This window comes from Nelumbo lutea, chromosome 7 (genome assembly GCF_056320005.1).
Source record: "Nelumbo lutea isolate HS-2025 chromosome 7, American lotus-T2T, whole genome shotgun sequence".
NCBI lineage: Eukaryota > Viridiplantae > Streptophyta > Magnoliopsida > Proteales > Nelumbonaceae > Nelumbo > Nelumbo lutea.
The window spans coordinates 16,340,542-16,365,036 of NC_142690.1; the positions used below are offsets into that span (position 1 = coordinate 16,340,542).

The 24,495-nt window shown below is 35.9% G+C and overlaps 2 protein-coding genes across 21 annotated transcripts in view; one reads left to right on the plus strand and one right to left on the minus strand.

Annotated features, from left to right (window-relative positions):
* LOC148845331 (Putative methyltransferase family protein) lies at window positions 1-18,190 on the minus strand. The gene is made up of 8 exons (XM_088955867.1): window positions 18,072-18,190; window positions 17,922-17,989; window positions 14,037-14,156; window positions 3,624-3,697; window positions 3,465-3,522; window positions 3,259-3,360; window positions 1,925-2,036; window positions 1-716 (listed from the first exon to the last, which is right to left on the minus strand). The coding sequence occupies exons 1-8, from the start codon at window positions 18,128-18,130 to the stop codon at window positions 596-598; spliced, it is 714 nt and encodes a 237-aa protein (XP_088811993.1). The 5' UTR covers window positions 18,131-18,190; the 3' UTR covers window positions 1-595.
* The window catches only part of LOC148845332 (uncharacterized), a 15,961-nt gene continuing 9,547 nt past the window's right edge, over window positions 18,082-24,495 (plus strand). Inside the window, exons 1-7 of one of the 20 annotated variants that reach the window (XM_088954526.1) lie at window positions 18,274-18,357; window positions 18,484-18,541; window positions 19,772-20,171; window positions 20,278-20,381; window positions 21,030-21,209; window positions 22,751-22,863; window positions 23,960-24,111. In XM_088954526.1, coding sequence (XP_088810652.1) covers window positions 22,773-22,863; window positions 23,960-24,111 — 243 coding nt within the window. In that variant the 5' untranslated portion in view covers window positions 18,274-18,357; window positions 18,484-18,541; window positions 19,772-20,171; ... (1 more) ...; window positions 21,030-21,209; window positions 22,751-22,772. Of the gene's footprint in view, window positions 18,358-18,483; window positions 18,542-19,771; window positions 20,172-20,277; window positions 20,382-21,029; window positions 21,213-22,750; window positions 22,864-23,959; window positions 24,112-24,495 lie in introns of those variants that run through there. The other 19 variants (XM_088954524.1, XM_088954534.1, XM_088954533.1 and 16 more) reach the window with 19 other exon arrangements.

The window sequence follows — 24,495 nt, forward strand, 5'->3', positions numbered from 1 at the left end:
TGAAAAAGAAAGAAATGTCAACCTTGAGATTTCTTCTGCCCAAAAAATTCATGATAGAGTGCCTCGTCACTAGAAAACAAAATCATTTTCCCAAAGAGCAATTAAACCTTCAAATATCAACAAATTCCATGTAAGTGTAACTTTTTTCTGATGAGTACATAAATGTAACCTGGTCTCAGCAATATGGGCTCTTGGAAGGGGTGGACCAGATACAAACCTAACCTCCAGCATTTTCTGCACCCAAGCCTCAAACCCTACTAGAATCTCAGAGCTCTGATATGGAAATGGCTTGTGAATTTTGGCTGCAGCCTCATTCGTTATAACAAGTTTTTTAAAAGTATCTAAGAAATGCATAATTATACAGAAAATGAAAAAAGAAAAAAAAAAGATACAAAATGACCATATGGAATTAGAAAAATGCACACTGGCAACATTGGTCACCCTAAACTTGAGATTTCATATACGAGATTGAAGTTGCATTTTCTGTTCAGTGTAAGCCAAGGATTTGGGATATTAGCTGGAATTGGGGCCACTGGATGGTAGCACAAGGTTCAGTTGTCGCTGAATGTGACTGAGAAGTATATATCTCATGCTTCTATAAAAGGGTTATCTCAAAGATCACCCCTTCAAGATTTCCAACCACAGATCTGGTTCCATTGACTTCACTGATCTGCATCCCATGGCAAACAGCTTCATTTATAACCATTGTGTCCATGCTGCACAGAAAGTCAATATAATGCTCATTCACCATAAGTACAACTCTAGGAGGAAGATAATAGATTTTATTATGTTCCACCATAATTAGGTTAATGGGAACAATACATGCTATCTGAAGAATGAATGCCATTTTGTGATCGTCTTCTTTCTAAAGATTAGGGGTGATTATTTGGTGTAATGGTAAAAATCTTGGGCTGGTATGTGTGAGAATGCGGGTTTGGGACTAGGCTGGGCATTTTGTGTGAAAAAAAATGCAAAGGTTAGGACCCTACCCAGTCTACCCCTCCCAAGACCCCAAATAACTGGGAGCAACATCGAATAATGGTCTTTCTAAAGATTCTTAAGGTTATGCATTATTTAACCAATCATGGTTTCATGCTCCAATATTTTATATATTTACACATCTACAAAATAATAAATAATATGCTAGCATGAAAGGATGTTCATATTTAAAAACTAATTTTTATACAAAATAAAATAACATAGTACAACAGATTCCCAGGGTGGGAGAGCAAGAAGCAGCCCCCCAGCCAAGCCCACAGCTAATTACAACTCCCACAAACTCTAGTTCAGCATCAAATACATAACATGACAATTTATAATGGTATAAGAAATTAAAAAGTTGGTTTAAGCTTCTTTTTGGAATTTCCAGTAACATCAATGAATGTTTCTAGAAAGTTTGTAGTGTTTTGGAATCTGATTTAGAAATATCCTATATTAATATGTGACAGGTGTTCCCATAACAAGTGGCTCTTTAAATCTTGTGTAGAGGTAAATGCTATATTGTGCCTGAGAACCATCTTTTGGATCAGGTTCTAGCATATAAGCTTGATGAAGCATGCCTTATAACAAAAAAATTCCATTTGTGACGTATTTTGGATGGCTTACCTGCTAAGAACCAATCCACAAATGGTGTTTATTTATCAAACTCATGCTGCCTAATTAGCTAGGCCCAGAAGAGGAAAAGAGAGCTTAGTTTACAAGGATTGAGATCCAAATCTGGAAGAGTGTCCTAGTTAGATGTTCAATTGCTATAAACGCTAAGAAATTATAAAGGTGAATATACAAAGAAAATCCCAACAGGAGTGAAATTGAAAAGACAAATATCACTGAAGTAGAATGGGTTAAAGCATGATGAGCATCAAATCTCTATAGTTATTATATAACAAGAACTCACTGCAATTCAGGAATGTGTAAATTTACTTACCTCTTAGCTCGAGAGACGTAGGCTAGTATAAATTTGCATTGCCCTTCTCCTTTGATTCGTAGGAGCTTTTCCACCGTATCAAAAAGCAGGGGAACACTAGATTGCTGAAAACTTGGAAATTGTTAAGGAATAAATGGTTTTTGTTCTTTTTCCAAATATTATCAAAAAAAGGAGAAATGTATTAAAAGGTATAGGCTGGTTCATGCAGAATGTACAGAATATCCAGCTCAAGTTTAGGAACCCTATTGCCATCAGACAAGGCCAGAGTTTGTTCTAGGGCCCAATCTTTATTTTTCAGGATCAATGAGGGTGGCCTTGAAGCAACGGTTGGGTTGCTCCATTGCAACCTGGGTGACCAGGGTTCAAATCTTGGAAACAGCCTCTCTGTATGAGCAGAGGTAAGACTGCATACATCTGTTCTTCCCCAGACCCTGCATTGGTGGGAGCCTCATGCACTGGGCTGCCCTTCTCTCTTTTTCAGGATAAATCGAGCAGTTTACACCACTGGGCCTCTTAAACTCAACCATGAAGAAACCCAAACCCACACACCCAACTTAGAAGAGACTAGAATGAAAATATTCCAGAAAGATGGTTTTTTTTTTTTGATAAATAATATTCCAGAAAGATGTTCAATAGATAGGTTTTATTATTTTTTATTGGTAAGAGATATGTTGTTCTTATCACTCTTTTTATTAGATTGGAGATGTTTTTTTAAGGACCATAATAAAGAGGATTTTAAGTTTTCTTTATAAAGGGGGCCCCCTATCGATCTAAAATACTGATACCTCTCTCATGGGTTCTTTTTAATTTCTCTCTCTTTTCCCAGATAATTTCTGTGCCCACCAAGAGAGCCCTTACTTTACAAGTACAACATATTTAGACCACTTCTTGTTCAGGAGTAACGAGTGGAACTGTTGTTTGTGCTTTTTGTCTTTGTTCTTTACACCCTTTGCATTTGGCATGCTGTTGGAAGGCCTCAGAAAGACTCAAGATCTGATAAACAAATAGGTAAAATCAAACTACAAAAGCCACTTTGAAGCAAATAACTAGTTCAAAAAGTAATCATCACATAACAACAATTAGAATTTGAACTAAGCACAGACCAAGTTGATTTTTGGACCATTTTATGCTAGGACTGGGTTTGAGTAATCTTTCATCTTATGTATGGACTGAGTTTGGCCTGATCACTGCCCATGCCAGACTCAATGTATTCAAAATTGTTAAGGGAAACAAAAAAAGGTGTGTTGGAGAGGGGAGCAGGAGGACAATAAATAAGCAATGAAGTAAAAAGACATGCGGAAACTTTGTACAATGGACTATAATTATAAGGATATAGATGTCAGCTCCAAGAACCAGATCAAACCCTCTTGAGTGTCTTTGTATGATGTGGTTTATGTGATCAGAATTTCCCCACTCTAGCTTTTCAGCTACTAATCCTAGTAAAGAATCCAATAGGAACTATTAGTTTAATCAAGTATAGCTTATTATTTTCCACAAAGATCAAACATATGCATGGTTTCCTTAAGTTTGGTTCTCTTACCAGAACAAGAATTACATGATCCAGAAGATACACTAAGCTCTATATTCTTATTCAGTATCTGAAAGTTGACAAACAATATATATACACTTAGTGTAAGAGAAGTAAATAAATGAACTCACGCAATATTAAATTAAAAGGTTTCTTAATCTTTAACCTTGCCTTGAGAATTTCGTCATTATGGTCAGTCAACACAACCTCACGACAGAATCTACTGCAGAATATTCCTGTAATTCCTGGATACCAAGTGATAAGAAGCAGCAAATAAATCAAGGCCCCACAGAGGGATGGGAGAGGGGGGAATGTAATGAATCTAGAAAAGGTGGTTACCTAAAGTTAACCACCTTTTAAGGAAAACATAACGACTCTTTACTCTAATATCTTATTGATGATTTCTTTACTCTATTGTTCATATTAATGAAATTCAGAATAGTTATACATCAGGATAAACAAATAAATCGAAGCCCCATAAAGGATAACCAACAAGGATAGTATCAGCATGAGACCATTCATTGCTCATTGCCAAGATTGATAAGACAGATTAATACCATGCTTATTTGTATAAACATGTATGATTATGCATAAAAAAAGTATATATAGGTGATACAGCTGTATCCAGTTTTTTTCCATTGCTACCCTAAAGTCCAAACAATGTCTACTGCACATTTTATTGCAATAACTGAACAAAATGGATTTGACACTCATGTAGTACATATAACAAAAGTGAAAATAGATCCTGGATTTTTCCTATTTTAAATGCATTATCAATGTTCACATCGAATCTTGTATTTTCCTTTTTTGTTTCTTTTTAAATAAGTTAGAAGTTGCCACTAAATTTCACTGATTGAAAGAAGATGTTCAAATTATTTAAACTATTTATACCTATCAAGCTGATAGCATATTTGTATAAACATGTATGATTATGCATAAAAAAAGTATATATAGGTGATACAGCTGTATCCAGTTTTTTTCCATTGCTACCCTAAAGTCCAAACAATGTCTACTGCACATTTTATTGCAATAACTGAACAAAATGGATTTGACACTCATGTAGTACATATAACAAAAGTGAAAATAGATCCTGGATTTTTCCTATTTTAAATGCATTATCAATGTTCACATCGAATCTTGTATTTTCCTTTTTTGTTTCTTTTTAAATAAGTTAGAAGTTGCCACTAAATTTCACTGATTGAAAGAAGATGTTCAAATTATTTAAACTATTTATACCTATCAAGCTGATAGCATATTTGTATAAACATGTATGATTATGCATAAAAAAAGTATATATAGGTGATACAGCTGTATCCAGTTTTTTTCCATTGCTACCCTAAAGTCCAAACAATGTCTACTGCACATTTTATTGCAATAACTGAACAAAATGGATTTGACACTCATGTAGTACATATAACAAAAGTGAAAATAGATCCTGGATTTTTCCTATTTTAAATGCATTATCAATGTTCACATCGAATCTTGTATTTTCCTTTTTTGTTTCTTTTTAAATAAGTTAGAAGTTGCCACTAAATTTCACTGATTGAAAGAAGATGTTCAAATTATTTAAACTATTTATACCTATCAAGCTGATAGCATATTTGTATAAACATGTATGATTATGCATAAAAAAAGTATATATAGGTGATACAGCTGTATCCAGTTTTTTTCCATTGCTACCCTAAAGTCCAAACAATGTCTACTGCACATTTTATTGCAATAACTGAACAAAATGGATTTGACACTCATGTAGTACATATAACAAAAGTGAAAATAGATCCTGGATTTTTCCTATTTTAAATGCATTATCAATGTTCACATCGAATCTTGTATTTTCCTTTTTTGTTTCTTTTTAAATAAGTTAGAAGTTGCCACTAAATTTCACTGATTGAAAGAAGATGTTCAAATTATTTAAACTATTTATACCTATCAAGCTGATAGCATATTTGTATAAACATGTATGATTATGCATAAAAAAAGTATATATAGGTGATACAGCTGTATCCAGTTTTTTTCCATTGCTACCCTAAAGTCCAAACAATGTCTACTGCACATTTTATTGCAATAACTGAACAAAATGGATTTGACACTCATGTAGTACATATAACAAAAGTGAAAATAGATCCTGGATTTTTCCTATTTTAAATGCATTATCAATGTTCACATCGAATCTTGTATTTTCCTTTTTTGTTTCTTTTTAAATAAGTTAGAAGTTGCCACTAAATTTCACTGATTGAAAGAAGATGTTCAAATTATTTAAACTATTTATACCTATCAAGCTGATAGCATATAGGTAGGGAGTCCTACAACTTTCTGGTGGTGGGATGCATAATAGGGTGAAGGTAACTTAGGTTATGAATGATGAAGAATAAAGATGAAGAAATTGATAAAAAAAAAAAAAGAATAGAGATGAAGAAGCAAGTAGACAGTTTATTGTATATCAAAGAATACGTACGAGATAAAGAAGACAAGAATTCTTGCCATTAAGTACACACCAAAGAGACAGATTGCTTCAAATAAGAAATAAGCATGTCTGTGTTAGAGATAGAGAGATTCCTGGTTACAATCAGAGTACACTAAACCAAACTTGTATTCATTAAATCAAGTTTTCTATTTTCAATTGCAATGACTTTATTGACATGTATACTCAATACTAGGGCTTCAATCTCCTTTTACTGACTTCATTTCCAACTTGGAAAGTGACTAGAAACAATTATTAATTACTTTAAGATTAAGTGGCTAAACTGAATGACTTATTGCTTTGTCTTTTAGTGAATACATTATTAAGGAGGCCATGGGCTCTTTAATGGCTTAAGCTGAAGTTGGGTTGAGTACTATAACCTTAGATATTTTGTTATTTAAATACTTTATCCAGTAAAAATGAAGCAAAGTCATTCAGTTCAGCCAATTGAGTCATAATTGAACAGCCCTTGAGACAAACCCATATATAACCTATATTTTTTTTAATAAATAAAAAATTATAACCATCATTTTTTTTTATCAGTGGAAGAAATCTTGTTAATGAATTTTGAAGATTACATTCAGATTACAATCAGAGGTGGTGGCTAACATTAATGGCTGTTCTGAAACTGGTTGGGATGCGGGGGGGATCTCAACGGGCTTCACTCACAACGCCTTGGTAGGCTATTTCAGGCACCCTCCCTATTATCCTCGGGTATTTAAGGTATGGCGTCTGCTCTGGTAATTCTGTTCTTTTTTGGGAAGATATTTGGGTGGGTTCTCAACCTCTAAAAGATCACTTCCCCTCCCTATACTCTCTCCCTCTTTAAAAAGGAGCCTGTTTCAAGATTTCTTTCTCCCCTAGTTCTTCCCTTGTCTTTGAATTGGAATTTGGGTTTCGTAGAGGTTTAAGGGATGAGGAATTTGCCTGTCTCTGAGGTCTTGCTTCTTTTGGACTCTGTTTGCTTGGACCTCTCTAAACCCGATAGAAGAATTTGGACCCTAACTCCTAATGGCTCCTTTACTTATGAAAACAGAAACAAATGTATGAAGCTTTTTGTTCTAATTTCATTGAGAAGATTTGTACAAATATATACAACTTCTAAGAATCAATCTAGGAAACTAACCCACTAATTTAGCCTAAAGAAAAAAAGGAAACTAAATCATAGCCTAAAAAAGGAAAATAATCATAGCCTAAATAAGAAAATAAATAACTAAAAAACAAGAAAGATTCTGACTCAAATTCCACAAGGAATAATCCTTGTCATCCCTTTCCAACACTCCCCCTCAAGCTGGTGAATGTATATCAATCATTCCTAGTTTGGATACATTTGTCTCAAACCCGACCCTAAGTAATGGTTTAGTGAGGATGTCTGCTTCCTATGATCCAGATGGCACATATGATAGACAAATTTTTCCACTTTCGATTTCTAATTTGATGAAATTTCTGTCAATGCGAACATGCTTCATTCGATCATGTTGAATAGGGTTGTGTACAATTGCTATTGCTGACTTACTGTCACTATACAGTTTCATTGGACTATCAAGTGGAACATTTAAGTCTGACAGTAGTCGTTCAAGCCATATTAACTCACAAATCCCTTGTGCAATTGCCCTGTATTCTGCTTCTGCACTACTTCTGGACACAACAGTTTGCTTCTTACTTCGCCATGTAACAACATTCCCCCAAACCTTTGCACAATATCCTGTAGTAGACTTACTGTCCTCAACCGAACCAGCCCAATCAGCATCTACAAATCCCTAAACTAACCGGTTATCACTTTTCTTGAACAATATACCCTTGCCAGGAGTTCCTTTCAAATATCTAAGATCAACAACACACTGATGTCTCTCGGTTGGAGCATGCATAAACTGACTAACTATGCTAACACTATAGGCAATATCGGGCCTAGTAAGTGATAGATAGATTAGTTTTCTCACAAGACGTTGATATCTCTCTTTGTTAGCTGGAGGATCATTCTCAGAGATCTTATGCTTCCAATTCTTCACCAGTGGAGTGCTAGCTGGACGACAACCAAGCTTCCCGGTTTCCTTCAACAGATCTAGGATGTATTTTCTTTGAGAAATGAAAATACCAGTTTTGCTTCTAGCAATTTCCATTCCAAGGAAATACTGAAGTTTTCCAAGATCCTCAACTTTGAACTCAGATTGTAGTGGGCCCTTGAGATTCGTAATCTCATCATTGTCATCACCCATGATTACCATATCATCAACATACACAATCAATATTGATTTTTTTTCCATCCCTAGGAGATTGTTTTAACCCATACAGAGACTTCTTCATTTTACACACAGACCCTGGTTTTTCTTTGTCTTCGAAGCTAGGAGGCAGCTTCATGTAGACTTCTTCATCAAGAGTTCCATTCAGGAAAGCATTTAAAACATCCATTTGGTGCAATTCCCAATCCAAGTTGGCTGCCATAGACAAGAGAACCCGTATAGAGTTCAATTTTGCAACTAGTGCAAAAGTTTTTTCGTAGTCAAGCCCACATGTCTTTGTATACCCTTGAGCAACCAAACGTGCCTTGTATCTCTCTATTTTCCCTTCCAAGCCTACTTTCACCATAAAAATCCACTTACAGCCCACTAACTTCTTCCCTTCAGGCATGTTTACAACTTCCCATGTACTATTGTCATTTAGTGCCTTCATCTCTTCCAAAACAGCATCCTTCCATTTTGAATCTCTCAAGGCATCATATATATTTGCAGGAATTGTTACATTATCAAGTTGAGATACAAATGCCCTGTGAGTGTTAGATAAACGACAATTTGACAAATGATTTAAAATTGGATGTTGAGTACAAGATCTTACCCCATTTCTTATAGCAATGGGAACATCCAGATCATCAATTGTAACAACACCTCTTTGTGAATCTTGTGGTGAATCCACCATAGGTTCTGATTATTGGTTTTGCTGAGTAACACGGGGCCTCCTTGAGTAAACAATTAGTTCACTTTGTTATTGGACTGATTCTCCCCCTTGACCGAGACCTATGGTTGTATCTGGTAGGGGTAATGGTGGAGACTTAGAGGATGGTAAAGTGGACACTGATGGAGATTGGGGCAAAGACACAGGAAGAGATATCGAAGGATTCCAATGATTATCTTCAATTAAGTTCTCCCCCTGAAGAGAATCTTGGGAATAGAAGGATTGATCTTCCAGGAGTGTAACATCATAGGATACATATAATTTTTTTGTAACAAGATTGTAACATTTATATCCTTTTTTAGTGGGAGAGTATCCTATGAAGATACATTTGATGGCCTTTGGATCAAGTTTTCTCCGAGTAGGACTGGTATTATGAACAAACACAGAACACCCGAATATTTTTGGTGGGAGAGAGTTGAGTAAACGAATGAGGGAATTCTTTTTGGAGACAACTGACTGGTGTACGGAATTTGAGGGGTTTTGATGGAAGTCTATTGATTAAATAGGCAGTAACTAATACAGATTCTCCCAAAAAATGATGTGGAACAGCACTAGCAAACATGAGTGATCGAGCTACCTCCAACAAATGACGATTTTTTTGTTCTGCAACCTCATTTTGTTGTGGGGTAGATGTACATGAGCTTTGGTGAAATATGCCATTTTGAATGAGGTAATCTCCAAGAATCTGTACAAAGTACTCTCCTCCATTATCTGTGCGGAGTATGTGAATGTTGCATTGGACCACATTCTTTATCATTTTATGGAACTGTTGAAACACATACCCGGCATCAGATTTGTTCTTCAAGAGATAGACCTAGCAAGCATGGGTATGGTCATCTATGAAGGTGATGAACCATCTCTTGCCTGTTAAATCCACAACCCGTGATGCTCCCCAAATATCACTGTGAACAAGATGGAACGGTTTGGAAGGTTTGTAATTGTGAATAGGATAATTTTTTTCTGGACTGTTTCGCAAGAATACACGACTCACAATGGAAAGGAGGATCTTTATTGAGAAATAAGTTTGGATACAGATGTTTCAAATATTGAAAATTAGGATGCCCTAAGCGTTTGTGCCATAGAATTACATCTGAATTCAACGAACTAGACGCAGAAAGAGATAGATGTGGTTTTGGCCTTGGAGAAGAATTAGTGAGATAGTAGAGACCATGTCGTTCTTCAGCATTGCCAATCATCTTGCCCGAAGACGAATCCTGAAAAATACAACGATCACAAAGAAATGTTACTTTACAATTTTGATCCTTAGTTAACTTACTAACAGAAAGGAGATTATATCTTAAACTCGAAACATGAAGAACAGATTTCAAATAAAATCCTTGGTAAAAAACATCTCCAACTCCAGCCACAATTATTGTATTCCCATTTGCCACTGAGACTTTTATCTCACCATCACACTTTTTATAATTCAAAAAAGTTGTATGATGTCCTGTCATATGCTCTGATGCACTAGTGTCAACAATCCAGTCATTGAGATCATCTTTTCGTGATAATAGAGATGATGAGATATTACCTCGTTGTGCAATTGCTGTTGTAGGTGTAGAACCTGATGCCTCAGAAATCTGTTGCTGGTGAACAAGAGACCTTAAAATCTCCATTTGTTCCGATGTGAAAGCTGTTGTGTTAGGCTTCTTTGTCTCAGCAGATTCAGCTACATGAACTGAAGGGTTGCCTTTCCTCTGATTCCGTGGTTTCCAATCTGGAGGTTTTCCATGAATGTCCCAGCAAGTCTCCTTTGTGTGATACGGCTTTTTGTAGTGTTCACACCACTAGTGGTTTTCTTTTTTCTTATGAGGTTGAGACTGAGTAGATGCAAGTGCAAATCCTTTAGATTGTTCCTCTAGGATTCCGTGTGAGGATGGGTTCAGCATGACTTTCCTCATGCTTTCTTCTCGTCAAACCTCGGAGAACACCTCACGAAGTGAAGGAAGGGGTTTGATTCCAAGAATACGACCTCGTACTTCATCTAGGTCTTTATTGAGTCCTTGAAGAAAATCAAATACTCGATCTTTCTCAAGGATTTGATTGTACATTACTCCATCATCAATACACTTCCATGGAATTATATAAAACAAATCCATTTCTTGCCATAGATCAATCAGCCTGTTGTAGTACTCTATTACTGACATTGATCCTTGCCTTATGTTCCGCAGGAGAGAACGAATTTCAAAACATTGAGACGTGTTTCCAAGATCTGAGTACATCTCCTGAACAACCTTCCATATTTTGTGAGCATTCTTGTAAAACGGATACATGCGTCCTATTTGTGGCTCCATGGAATTGATTAACCATGCCATGACAATGGAATTTTCAGCTTCCCATGTCTTGTAACTCGCATCACTGCTCGCTAGAGGAGGGATTTCACCAGTAAGGTAACCCGCTTTTCCTTTTCCTTGAATCACTAACAAAACGGATTGAAACCATTCACGAAAATTGGACCCATTTAATTTGTGTTGGGTAATCTGCAGAGAATGGCTTATGTCAGAGGTGGTGAAGGAGGTTCCAAGGGATCTCAATGCATTCATGGTTGAATCTACTGCTGTCAAGTCCACTGTTGATGAAGAATGGCTCGTTCCAGACATCGTCGCAGGCTCTGATACCATGAAAGCAGAAACAAATGTTTGAAGATTTTTGTTCTAATTTCAATGAGAAGATCTGTACAAATATATACAACTTATAAGAATCAATCTAGGAGCTATTCTAGGAAACTAACCCACTAATTTAGCCTAAAGAAAAAAAGGAAACTAAATCACAGCCTAAAAAAGGAAAATAATCACAGCCTAAATAAGAAAATAAATAACTAAAAAACAGGAAAGATTCTGACTCGGATTCCACAAGGAATAATCCTCGTCATCCCTTACCAACAACTTATGCTTCTTATCTCAAGTCCCTCTGTTCTGCCCCTCTCTCTTTGGAGTTCCTTGTCAAAAAAATCTGGTCAAGACCCATTTCCTTTGGGAAGCCTTTTATGGTAAGATCAATACCATGGATAACTTGCAAAAGAAGAGACATTTCTTTTTTATATCCCCAAACTGGTGTATTTTGTGTAAAATGCATAACGAGAATCATCACCACTTGCTGTTATCTTGTGCTTTGCTGCTAATATTTGGAATTGGGTCTTTATGTTGTTTGGGTGCAGGTGGACCTTGCCTTTTGAAGTAAGCCTGCCTTTTGATTCATCTACTTTTGGGCAGCCAACTAAGAGAGGGAAACTAATGTGGAAGTGTATTAGAGCAGCCATTTTGTGGAATATCTAGGAGTAAAGGAATTTTAGAATATTCCAAGAAAAGAAGGAAGCATTGATTTAGCAAAGAAGTGCATTTTGACAAGAATAATTCATTGGCTAAAAACTTCAGATATGTTCAGAAGCTATTCTTTTGATGATCTCTAGGAAAGTTGGGTAGAGGTGGCCTCCACAGCCCCCAAAAGGAATAGGCTACAGATAGAGTGGAAACCTCCTACAGAGTGTGTGGTAGATAGAATAATCCTATCCCTATTATCGGGACCAGTGGGAGTTGGAGATTCAACAAGGGCTGACATACTGGCTGTGGGGCAAGGAATACATGCTGCAAACCAACTAGGAGTGGAAAATCTGATGGTTGAGGGAGATTCTAAGGTGGTAGTCAGTTTGTTGTCGAGTCCAGAAACAGTTCTATGGGGCTACAGGGATCTTCTTAAGAAAGTTAATTGGCTCACAAGGAATATGTCAGTCGCCTATCAATTCAGTAGATCAGCAAATGCCATGGCAGATTCTTTGGCAAAACAAGGGGTCTCAAGGGTTGAGTTACTTTCTGCCACTCTATGATTGTATTCTGTTAAGTTCTGTTTATGCTCTCACCTCTAAGTGGAGGTAACATCTCGTTCTTACTCTTAGGGTGAATGTACACATACTTTCTTATTAATAAAATCATTATTCACTTATCAAAAAAAAAAAAAAAAGATCCATCCCATAAGTACAATATTTCACAGAAGTTCCCAGAACTGCTGTCTTTTTTTTTTTTTTTTGATAAATAGAACAACTGCTGTCTTGATGCCCCTTGTTTCGCTAGAGTGTCTTCCATTTCATTTTCTGTTCTTCTTACCCATTTGAAAGAGACATTCAGTTCCCTTTTTAAATGCACTATGTCCCTATTTGTTTCAAAAAAGCCCAAGGGATTTGGGCATTTGCTCTTGTCCAACAAATAACCACCTGGGAATCCCCTTCCACTTCTAGATTGTGGAAGCCAAATTGTTTTGCTCCATGTTCCAAAGGTCCTGAATATAAAGCCACTACCGCTTTCTTCTGAGTTCCTGAAAACTCCCCCTATCCCAGCCATAACCGAATTACCAATATAGCTTCCATCGAAGTTGAGATTTAGGATGTGTTGAGCTGGGGGGCTCCAAGCCATGAACTGCCTCTCATTGACTAACCATCATAATCGAACAGCCACTTGAGTCAATCAAACTTAGGCTCCAAGTCATAATCTAATTCTGAATATCCATCATTAATCCTATTAAAACTAAACAAAAAAATAAGACCCAAAATATAAAGGTCTATTCTCATAATAGAGTTGCACCCCTGTTACTGAAATGACCATAAGTCTCTCAAAACACATCAGATTTACAAGACAAGCTTTGATCCCTGAAAAATAGGCTGAAAAAAGTGAGTGATTACATCTTCAACTTTTCAAAATTCTAAAACTTCTCCAACAAGACATGTTAAACCATTATAACCTTGTAGCTGAGTGGCACATGCAAGAGGAGAAAGAGATGATGAGTAGAGTAGGGGGAGAAAATATATGGAACGAAATTCAGTGATGATCGTTTTGACAATGATACCAAGGTAAGTCTTGACACTATACAGTAAACATAAAATGACTGACCTTATTACTAAGACACCCTTAAATTAGTAACTAATTTAAAAAAAAAAATTCAAACTGACCAAAATGCCTATTGCCCAAAAATTATAAAATTGTCAATAGTAAAAGAATTTAAACAAACTAGATTACTTCTTCCATGGTTTCTTTCCCATTTTCTATGTTTGCATCACAAGCTAATAGTCAGAAATTGCATTCTTGTATAGTATTTACCTTTATAGAATGTAAGACATTGGAGCTCTAAAAACACTGTAAATCGTTATAAAATGGAAGCTTCTTATCATATAAACTACCACTTACCAACTCCTGAGCCTAACTCAATGACAGAACATCCTTGGAGCATGTCAGAATTTTTTGAAAGGTAATTGTTCAAGAGCATGGCGCCTGGCCATACTAATTGCCCTGTAAGATCATAATCAGCTGCCATAGGACTAGTCAGTATTTAATATAGAATAGGGTATCATTTGTGACAACACACATAAAAATAATAATTATAAAATCTACTCTAGTTTTCATCAAGAGGGTATCAAAAAGCATCAATTTTTAATTTTTCTTGGCACATAAAAGTAATTGTCATTATCAATCGTTCTGCTTTATCTGCTTTTGGGGTTACATGTTCTATGTGATTTCGGTCCTAAGTAGAGTCCAACAAGAATATCTATTGTTGGAAGATGAATGGGAAATGTACTCTGCAAGGCATATACATCAGTAAATATTTGAGCCATGAACCTCCAAAGGTTAGGATATATTTTTTTTGATCAATAACCACATTTCATTAATTAATCACAAAAATATTACAAGGATGAAGATAAACTTTCTTATCTTCCAGCTGGAGCTTGAGCTCCCAAGAGCAGAAAATGGAAAAAATTACACTTGTGCCCAAAACATTAACTCCCTCTTGACTCCTTGCTTAGCTAACCCATCAACAAAGGAGTTAGCTGATCTTTTCACCCAGCTGATCTTGATTTCCATCTCTTTAATCAGCCATCTAAATTTCCTCCTCTCATTACTGTACATCCATAAACTGCTATTTTCTTTGTTCAGCCACCCTACCACCACCTCCGAGTTCCCTTCAATGATGAGTTTTCTTATATTCATTTCCTTGGCTCTTTGGACTCCTCCCAGAACTGCAAAAATCTCAGCCCTGAGAGAATCACCCACTCCAATTGGGCCTGGAAACATGGATGAAACAAGCCCATTCTCATCCCTAAACACACCACCAATCCTCGATTGTCCAGGATTCCCCCGACTACTCCCATCAAAGTTCAGTTTTAAAAAACCCACAGGGGGGGTCCAAGACACACTCATTACTGTTTTGGGCTGGGTGCAATTAGCAATCTCACTCCACTTCCTCAACAAATCATCCACTTGAAGTCTATAAACAGCTCTGAAGATTTCAGCCATTGTACTACCCTTATATGGATTATTTCTCTCAGTTCTTCACTGTCCCTCTCTACTTCAAGGAAGATCCTGGAATTTCTTTCCTCCCACAAAGCCCAACATATAGCAGCCCTCAAGCATCTCCACATGGTTCTTCCCCTTTTCATTCGGCACCTGAAGAAGGAAGGGGAAAAAAGGCTTTGCAAACTTGTTGGAGGATTCCATCTACCCCCAAAGAGGGATAATGCCCACACCCAAATGGACTTACCAAACTGGCAAGTTAACAATAGATGAAAACCAGTTTCACCATCTGCTTTACAAAGAACACACCAGTTAGGGGATAAACAAGTCTTGGGCCTCTTCTTTTGGAGCAAGTCACCAGTATTGATTCTTTCTAGAAAAGCTTCCTAGCAAAAACCACCAACTCTAGGGGGAATTGGTCTGCACGAAACCTCAGTGACCAGGAAGGGAGGGGGAACAAGGCTAGGGGACTGACTTAGTACTTTGAAGAAAGAGACACAAGAGAATGAGCCAAAGGGGATGGGGGGTCCATATTCTAGAATCCAGCTTAGTAGGGTCCAAGAAAACCAAGGATACTAAGGAGGCTCGAAATACTATTCAAGTCTGTATCTCTCATAGCCCTTCTCAAGCCCAGATTCCACCCAAACCCAGAAAATGAGGATGAAGGGGTAATGAAAGAAGAAACTAGCACATTCTTAAATTCAGAAAGGACATACAAGGAAGGAAATAAGTCCTTAAGAGGGGCATTCCCTACCTAGATTTGTTCCCGGAATTTTATGGAGTTGCCCGTGTTCAAATCATACTTGATGAGAGGAGAGAAAGTTAGAAGCAGATCGTGAATGGCTTTCCATGGTGACGCACTTGTGGCCCTAGCTCGAATTCCAGCATCCCATTCATTTTGCTCCAGCCCATGTATGCTTACCACTATTTTAGGATATCATACATGCAAAATCATTTGCGCTATATCCCAGGGTGTCATTCCATGATAATGGTGACTTATTGGCATGCCTTAATCTAGCAAAGTGGTTGGATGACCCTGCTTTTCAACTATATCGGAACCCTCAACTAAAATTTCAAGTATTTATAGATTCTTATAACCAAGTTTTAGATTTGGACTTTGTTTGATTATACCACAAATTAACAAAGGTTTTGAATAGCTTTAGTTCTTGTCTTGACTACTCAAATACAGTTTCCTTTCTTTTTTTCTTTAGCTACCTCAGTCTCAAACCATGCCCATGGTCACACTTCAACCAAGTAATTATCTAACCTCTAGATCTTCCTCTTAAAAGGGACATCCAGGATCAGGGAGCAGCCATTATGATCTACCATAAACTGTTTCTAAGAAGAACCTACTACTGTGCTGATGGTGATGTCTCTTCAATTTTTTATTTAAAAACAACTAATGGAGCAATAACCGCATTTCAAGAGTAGAATTTTATAGTTCTTAGCCAAATTAACATCTTTCTCAGACATAACAATTGTGAATATAGGTGATTTCAGACATTATTATCATAATATAGGCATGTATCGAAGAGAAGATCGAAGTCATAAAATCATTATGTTGAGTTGAGTTCAACTGTATAATATAGTTGGGACAAAGCATTGTTAAGTTTAGTTGAGTTTAATAATATAATATGAAGTTTCAAAACATAAAAGAGAATTATCTCGAAAGAAAAGAAAAAGGAAATGGGTTGCTGTCAAGACAAATGCAATTTCTTGTAAGATGGGTTAGGAGGTCTGCTAATGGGTTGGCGGATGGATTGGCTAAGCAAGGCGTATATAGACATCATTTGTTTTGGGCTCAATGTTAAATGGGTGGGTGGGACTCTTTGTTGTAAAGGGTGTTATTCCAAACAACTTCTTGTTGTATTCTCTTCTCTTTTAAGTTTTAATAAAATTCTTTGAGTTGCTGATCAAAAGAAAGAAAAAGGAAATGAAATCACGTAAAGAAAATGGAAATATTCCAAGCATCTTCTGAAAATGACCTTGACTTATTATTGAGATATTGCAGGCCGCTTATGATCAAGAGGGTTAGGAAAATATTCCGCCCACTTAACTGAATGAAATCGAAGCTAAAACATGAATGGACGAACTTGTTCTCTTTAACCAGGATGAATCGGCTGCCATCATCTGAATGGAAGGGAAAAGGTAGCCAATCCACCCAGAAAAATATAAGGAAAAGAAAATGGAAATATTCCAAGCATCTTCAAATAATGAAATCCACTTATTCGTTAGTTATGGTAGTTCACTTGTGATCAGGGGAGAAGAAAACATTCTAACCACTAATCCGCTTATCTGTATTAAATTGAAGCTAAAACATGAAAGGATAAACTTGTTCCCTTAACCGAGAGATATTGGATGCCATCATTTGAATGGAAAGGGAAAGGTGAGCCATCCACCCAGAACTGAAAGAAAGGTCTGCCAGCATTAATGGAAAACCATGTGTCATAAAAAGAGAAATGAAGCTTTTCATGCAATTATTGGAAAGAAGTTCAATTTGAAGGCAGTGTAAGGTATAAGCATATAGATTCAAATTCCAAGCAATATATGGAAACTAAAACAGAAAGAAAAAATAAGAGAGAACCAAGTAGACAAGAAGTTATCCAGGGGACTAATAGATCCAATGAAAAACTCACTTTAACTTTTCGAGCAATACTCAAGCAGAAAGTACATAAAAACTAAAAATCAAATAGAGCAGCAAAAGTACCCTGAATCAAATAGAAGAAAAAAATGGAATACGATAAAGCTTCTGCTTTGTTTCTTCTATCATATTGTGCAACTTACTCGAAGCTGATTGAAGACAAAAGAGCTGAAGAACCTCGGAACCAAATGTGAAAGTGGTAAGCTGGTAGCTGCAATAAAAGAACCAGAAACGAAGATCGTTAAAAGAGAAACATACGCAGGAATAATCAGGGGAGAGAGAGAGATGCTTACTTGTCGTTGATGAAGAAAGACTCGTCTAGGCAGACAACATCGTCATCTTCATTCGCCATATTTTGCTACAGTCATCAGTCTTCGGAGTTAGACTTCAGAAGCAGAGGTTACCGTGGCCCAGCACTTACTGCTCTCAGACATGTTTTAGACCTACCCGAAAGTCCAAAATGCCCATGAATAATTTCCAAAAGACAGGGTATGCCCTTTTTTTAAACCCAAAGTTATCTCATTCGAGTCCTTACCCTGCCGTACTACCCACCCAACCGCTGCACCAGGCATGTTCAAGGTATCAAATCCTCACTTTCATCTTGTTTTTCTTGTTCATTTTCGAAAATCTGAGCTTTAACTCTTCCTAGATTGATTTTACAGGGTTTCCATTTAATTCTTCCTTATCCTTTCTTCCATTTTCCAGGCTTTCAATTTTTATTCCGACTGACGAACGCCTAACCACCGGTGAAGCAGCGGCAAAGGTGAGTTTACATAACCCCTTTTCTAGGGTTTCTTCTTCTTCTTCTTATTCACCGTTTTTAGTTCTCTATTTTTTGTTGGGTTTGTTTTCACTGTTGTTCGTCTTTCTCTTCATTTGGTTACATTTATTCACAACCCCTGTCCTGAAAACCCAACATATATTCAAGTGGTCTACGAATGCAATGATTTGCACAGACGCTGGTTTTATTTGTTGCAAGATTATGGCATAGCTGCAATAAATGAAGAAAATTGTAATATCTGTAATCCATGTCGTAAAATCAGTGTATCTGAGAAGAAAGAGAGTTGTGGATAGAACTCAAATTGACTGAATCAATGGGTTGCAGTCCAACCAGCCAATAACCCTGTTAAAATACCCCAAAAGAAAGGAATAAGGGGCAAAGGGGAAGTGTATCTTTGCTCCTACCCTTAAACTCTCTTTTTATTCCTCTAGATTCCCACTTTTTCATCCTAGAAGATGCTAAAGTTTTTTCAATTGAATATGTTTCAGTTATATTTCTGCAAAATTTGCAAAATTTACAGTGAAAACTTTGTTTTCTGGCCCATTTAAATGGAAACAAATGCAGTTTTTGCAGATCAAACAAAAAAAAAAATGTGGAGCAATGTACTGATCTCCGCAACTGGAAAATTTGTCTCCATATGAGTTTTCTTTCTTCCTTTCTTTTTTTTTTTTTTTTTTTTTTGTTACAGCTCTGTAAGAGCTTTTCCATAATTGATGTTGTAGGTTACCTTTTCTCTTTGGTCAGTATAATCAGTTTTTATGTGGACAATACTGTGTAGAAGTTGTTTTGTCAATTAGAATACCTTCCCTTCAGTTGGAGATATCTCGTCATATGATTTTGTTGTAATCTTTAAAGTTTGACTGTGCAAAACACAGCAACAAAAATAAAACATAATGAAGTCAGACAAATATGGTAGAACTAAAGATGGCACAAGAGTACTTTTTTTCTTTGGTCAGTCTAATCATAGCATGAAAGTTTATGCTTTTGTCTCTTTCATATGTTCCTTTGTGTGTTTTCTAATTCCATTACTGCCAAAAATGTACCAAAGGAAAACCAATTTGATTCATAGGATGTTGTCTATAACATTGTACACAGCCCTATGAACATAATAAATAGATGCAGTCTTAGTGCTCAAAATAATCTATCTTTTGGATCTCTCTCTCTTTTGCATGTGACCTTTCAGGTTCTAATATTGTTTTGATTTTATTGAAGCTTATGCAATAGCTGAAGGAAGACCTTTCGGTGTTGACTGGTTTTTGTAAGTCCATAGGAATAGTTGTAGGGTTGGGAAAATTATGGCACTTTGTAATAGTATTTATGTAATTTTCATTTAAAATATCAAGGGCAGATTTTGTTAAACTGAGATGGTGTAGTAAGTTTGTGAAACGAATATATTAATGTTAAATTGGGATGGTGTGGATTGTGGAAAAATTTCTACTTGGATGCATATGGCTATTGCCCAGTCAGAGGTAGAATAGCCACTGTAAAATAGGAATAGCCAAGCAGAATTTGAAAAAAAAAAAAAACAGCAGAATTATGTGCAGACCCGGCCTTCTCTCCAATACTTCTCAAATTCTTAACTAGTGAAACAGAAGGTGGATTGATCAGACAGGTCTCTACATATATTCCTTCTTTAGCTAATGCTTTGCCCACTTCGGGAGCAAAACCACCTCCTAAAGAATGATCAGCAATACATTCATGGAGATGTATATGTGCAGGGACCATATCCATCTTCATGGGAAATGCGGTAATGCACATTCCAGCTGTTACAGTGAATAAAAGGGACTTGGGCGAAAATAGTCCATTGCGATATCTCACTCAGGTAGAGTTCAAATGTGCTGTTTCCATGCTTATTTGCCATGGCCTATCTCTGTAACAGTGACAAGTAATAAATAGGCAGGTTTGAATTTATTAGTATTGTGAATATAATTATAATTTTTATTCTAATAATTATTAAGTACCTTAATTTTTATTGATTATTAAATATTTTATTACTTTTTAAGATATTATTTTGTTATTTATTAATTATTATATAATTTTATTACCTTTTAAGATATTATTTTGCTAATTATTAAATATTTTTTTCATTGCTCCATGGAATTTATTTGTATTTTCAATATTATTTGAATTTTTAATAGTGTATCTTTAATTGTTTATTTTGTTTTATATATTTTTAAACTTTAATGATTTTAATATTATTTATTGGTTAACAACTTTTTGGATGATAATGTATGAAATAGTGCTAATTGAATTCAAAATTACCAAATAGTCTGTTCTAGGGGTAAAATAGTAAAACCAAGCAATTTCAGATGTGGAGAATTGATCCAACACAAACAACAGTATCTATTCAGAGCCTCTAAAATGTAGAAAATCATCTATGCTGCTTTTCGGATTTTAGACACAAATAATATCTTTTTAACTTTTCAGATTTCAGATATCAGACACAAATAATATCTTTTTAATTTTTCAGATTTCAGATTTATCAAATGCCACCTAAGTAATTTTATTGGATCTGTTTGAAGAGACATATATGCCAAAGTAATTAACCCAAAGGTTGCCTTCTCTCTTTCCCTCACCGATAAGGTGCAGCAAAGTGAAGAATCGGCCCTTGTCCACTCCCATAATTTCCGCCATAGAAGTCTGTAAGAAGGTTTGTAAATCTTGCAAAAGCTTTGATTGCCTCTTACACTTCATGGGTTTTAATCTTTTATTCTTCTTCTTTTAGGAACCCTCAGATGGATGCATTTATAGTTTATTCCTGTGCCTTTCATTGCAATTTGTTTCTTTCATGATAGAATTCATTGACTAATGCGATTGTATAAAACCTAGTTTCTGTATTTTCGTCTTTCACCTGCAACCAATTGTTATTCTAAAGATAAAACTTTGATTTTCTGAGAAATTTATTCTGGGCTCATGGATATTCTGATTTCGTATTAGTTTATAGTTTTTTGTGCAATTTGTAGTGTTAAAACTTAAAAAGGGTGTGGCTCTTAAAAGGATGGAATGGGAGTTTCGTTATATTTGTTCTACCAATATATGTTAGAGTTCTTAATCTTAATCACATAATTTTTTTCTTATTGGGCTATTATTGATGTTTGTTTTTGGAATCTTATAATTTTAATTTTAATGAACAATAGGCCGAAAGACGGGGAAGGATTTTAATATTTCACCAAACATAGCAATTCTTTTGTAATGTTGCTATTTATCTTCCAGTCGCTTTTCTCTCTCAATATTTGGCTACAGGGCCAAAAATAGAAAAAAATGGTTGATCATTTGAACTTTTTTCCAGTGCTTTAAAAGGCATGGGAACCATATGCTTGGAGGCATGACTCTAGGCAAGGTGCCCCCAAAACGCCCTGAGGCGAATGCCAAAGGCGCTGATACCTCTGAGGCGTACGCCTCATGCGCCTCATGCACATTTCATATAAAAAGATAGAAAAAAATCCAAAAAGAAAAAAAAAGGAAAGGAAAAGAAAGGGAAGGGAAAAGAAAGAAAAAGAAAAAAAGATAAAAAGAAAGAAAAGAAAAGGGAAGGGAAGGGAAGAAAATCAAAAGATAAAGAAAGTGGGTCGGGGACTTTGTCCCTGGGGCTGGGGCGCTTCACCCCCCTGACCCCCTAGCCCCCCTTTTTCAATGCAGCCCAATTTCAACTAGTGCTATGCATCTTCATTCTTCTTATTATAAAAGATTTTTATTAAAATAAAGAAAAATGAGATCCTCCTTCCTCTTCTTCCTCCTCCTCCTTCCTCTTCTTCTTCCTCCCCTTCCTCCTCACCCCCCTCCTCTTAGGTTCTGAACTATGCCTCACGCCTCTAGTTAGTGGAATGCCTCATGTCACGCCTCGACGTTTTAAAACATTGTTTTTTTCACTATCAATCCTTCGGTTGATTCCAAAAATTCATAGGGTTATTGGAATTATAAAAGGAGTGTGATTTCTATTCTCATTATGTAAAGAGTATATATTGCATTTGTTTTGTGTCTTTTGACTCCTTGCTTAAGAAGAATGACATGAGGAAAGCTTGTTGATGTTGCAGTAACAAAACTAATCTTCTGAACAATTTGCAAGTATAATAGGGATTAGGGTTCTCCTTAAGTACTTATCTATTTCATTGTTTATCTGGTTTCCTTATCTAGAGAAAGTATTATTTAATATGATTACAATTTTAATGTGCAGAACTTGATATTTTTCAGGTTAACTTTTCTATTCCCAGCAATGCCTTCATTGACTTCATCTACAACAACAATTACTGCCTCGGCTATACCAATCCAGAAGAATCTTTCTGCTTCAAATAATAGACCTCTAAGTACATGGATTTCCTTTTCCCTCTGTTATTAATGTAAGGATATATTGGTAATACATGTTTGGAAATATGTTAGTTTTCAAAAAGGGGAAATTACTCAAATTTCTCCTATACTTTCTGAAATTAGATGAAACTTCCTTGTTTTTCAAAAACAAGGTTATACACCCCATCATAGAATTTCCACTAAATTACACACGAAAGCATGTAATGCCAAGAAAACCCTTTCAATTAAATGACAAAAGATGCTTCCATGCAATTTATGTTCGTAAAACACCTTTTTCTTATAGATTCTGAAAGTACCTACCGTCACATCTAGAATCCAAGTATCCGATTACTGCCTATCATCAAACACAAACAAGGTCAAACCTCTGAGGATCAATTTTTCTTCATAGGAAATTGTCCTTCCCTTGTTAAAACGGATCTCTGACTCTTTCTCTATGACTCTTGTTTGAAATCGATACTCCTTTTGTAGTTTGTTTGGATTTTCTATATTTTCAGTAACAAAGGCTTCAATAGTTAATGCTTTATACACCTAGGCAAGATAAGGACATTTTTGTCTCTTAAAACCTAAGCTTGCAAAAACGAAGTACTTCTTTATTTATCAAAATTTCTAAAACTAACATGATGGGATTCTTTTGGCCCATGTGATGGATAGCTAACAGAAGGAGGTCAATGCTAAACAAGCATACATGATAGGGGATGCTTAAGCCTGTTTTTGAAATGTAGGGGAAGTTTCAATGTGTTTTAAAGGAAACAAATTTGTAATGGTCTATTAACTTTTAAATTTCCTTTTATTGGTTCTTTTGCACTTGCAATGGTCTATCAACTTTTAAAGGAAACAAAAACGAAGACCTTTTTTAAGTATACAAGATAAGATTAAATGAATGTACCCTTTGAAATAAATAGGTCAGTCTTTATGGTTACCAATATTATTAACATATTTAATTTAACCTGATTTTAAATGCATATTGTTTTCTACAGTACTTAACCGATCTGTCTCACTCCTATGTTTATTGAATTTGGGTCATAAATCATCTGAGTTCTCTTCTAAGTTGTGATGGTTTCTGAATGTAAATATTCAAATGGTTTCTGAATGTAGGCAAAGTAAGAAATCAGTGCAATGGGAGGATTCAACTTACTGGATCTGGTCAAATAATGTTGGGGATATGTTCAAGGCCATTTCAAATTAGAACTCCCATCACTCATGGCAGTCAGAAGCAAAGTGCTGTAGTAGTTTGTTCTGCTGCTTTGGTAAGTTGTTTGTTCATTATTTTTGAAGTCTACTTGTATTGGCTTTCAACTTTCCTTCACCTTTTTTCCTAAGCTTTCTTTTGATTTCTAAACAAGAATTGTAATGGAATAGACCTATGGTCTTCTGCCAAGGCTTTAGACCCTTTTCAAAATAGCTATCTTGGAACTATTTCTTTTGTCATTCTTTCTCAAAAGAACTAACTTCTCTAGCAGCTTCTTCACCAATCTTTGTCCTAGCAAGCGCTGCCAAGGTGATGTTTTATCAGAAAACAACACCATGTATATCATCATCATCTAGGTCTTGTTTCAACTATATGGGATTGGCTATATTCACGTTTTGCATTCGATTCTGTTCTATGCCATATTTAATTTTAAATTATGAGC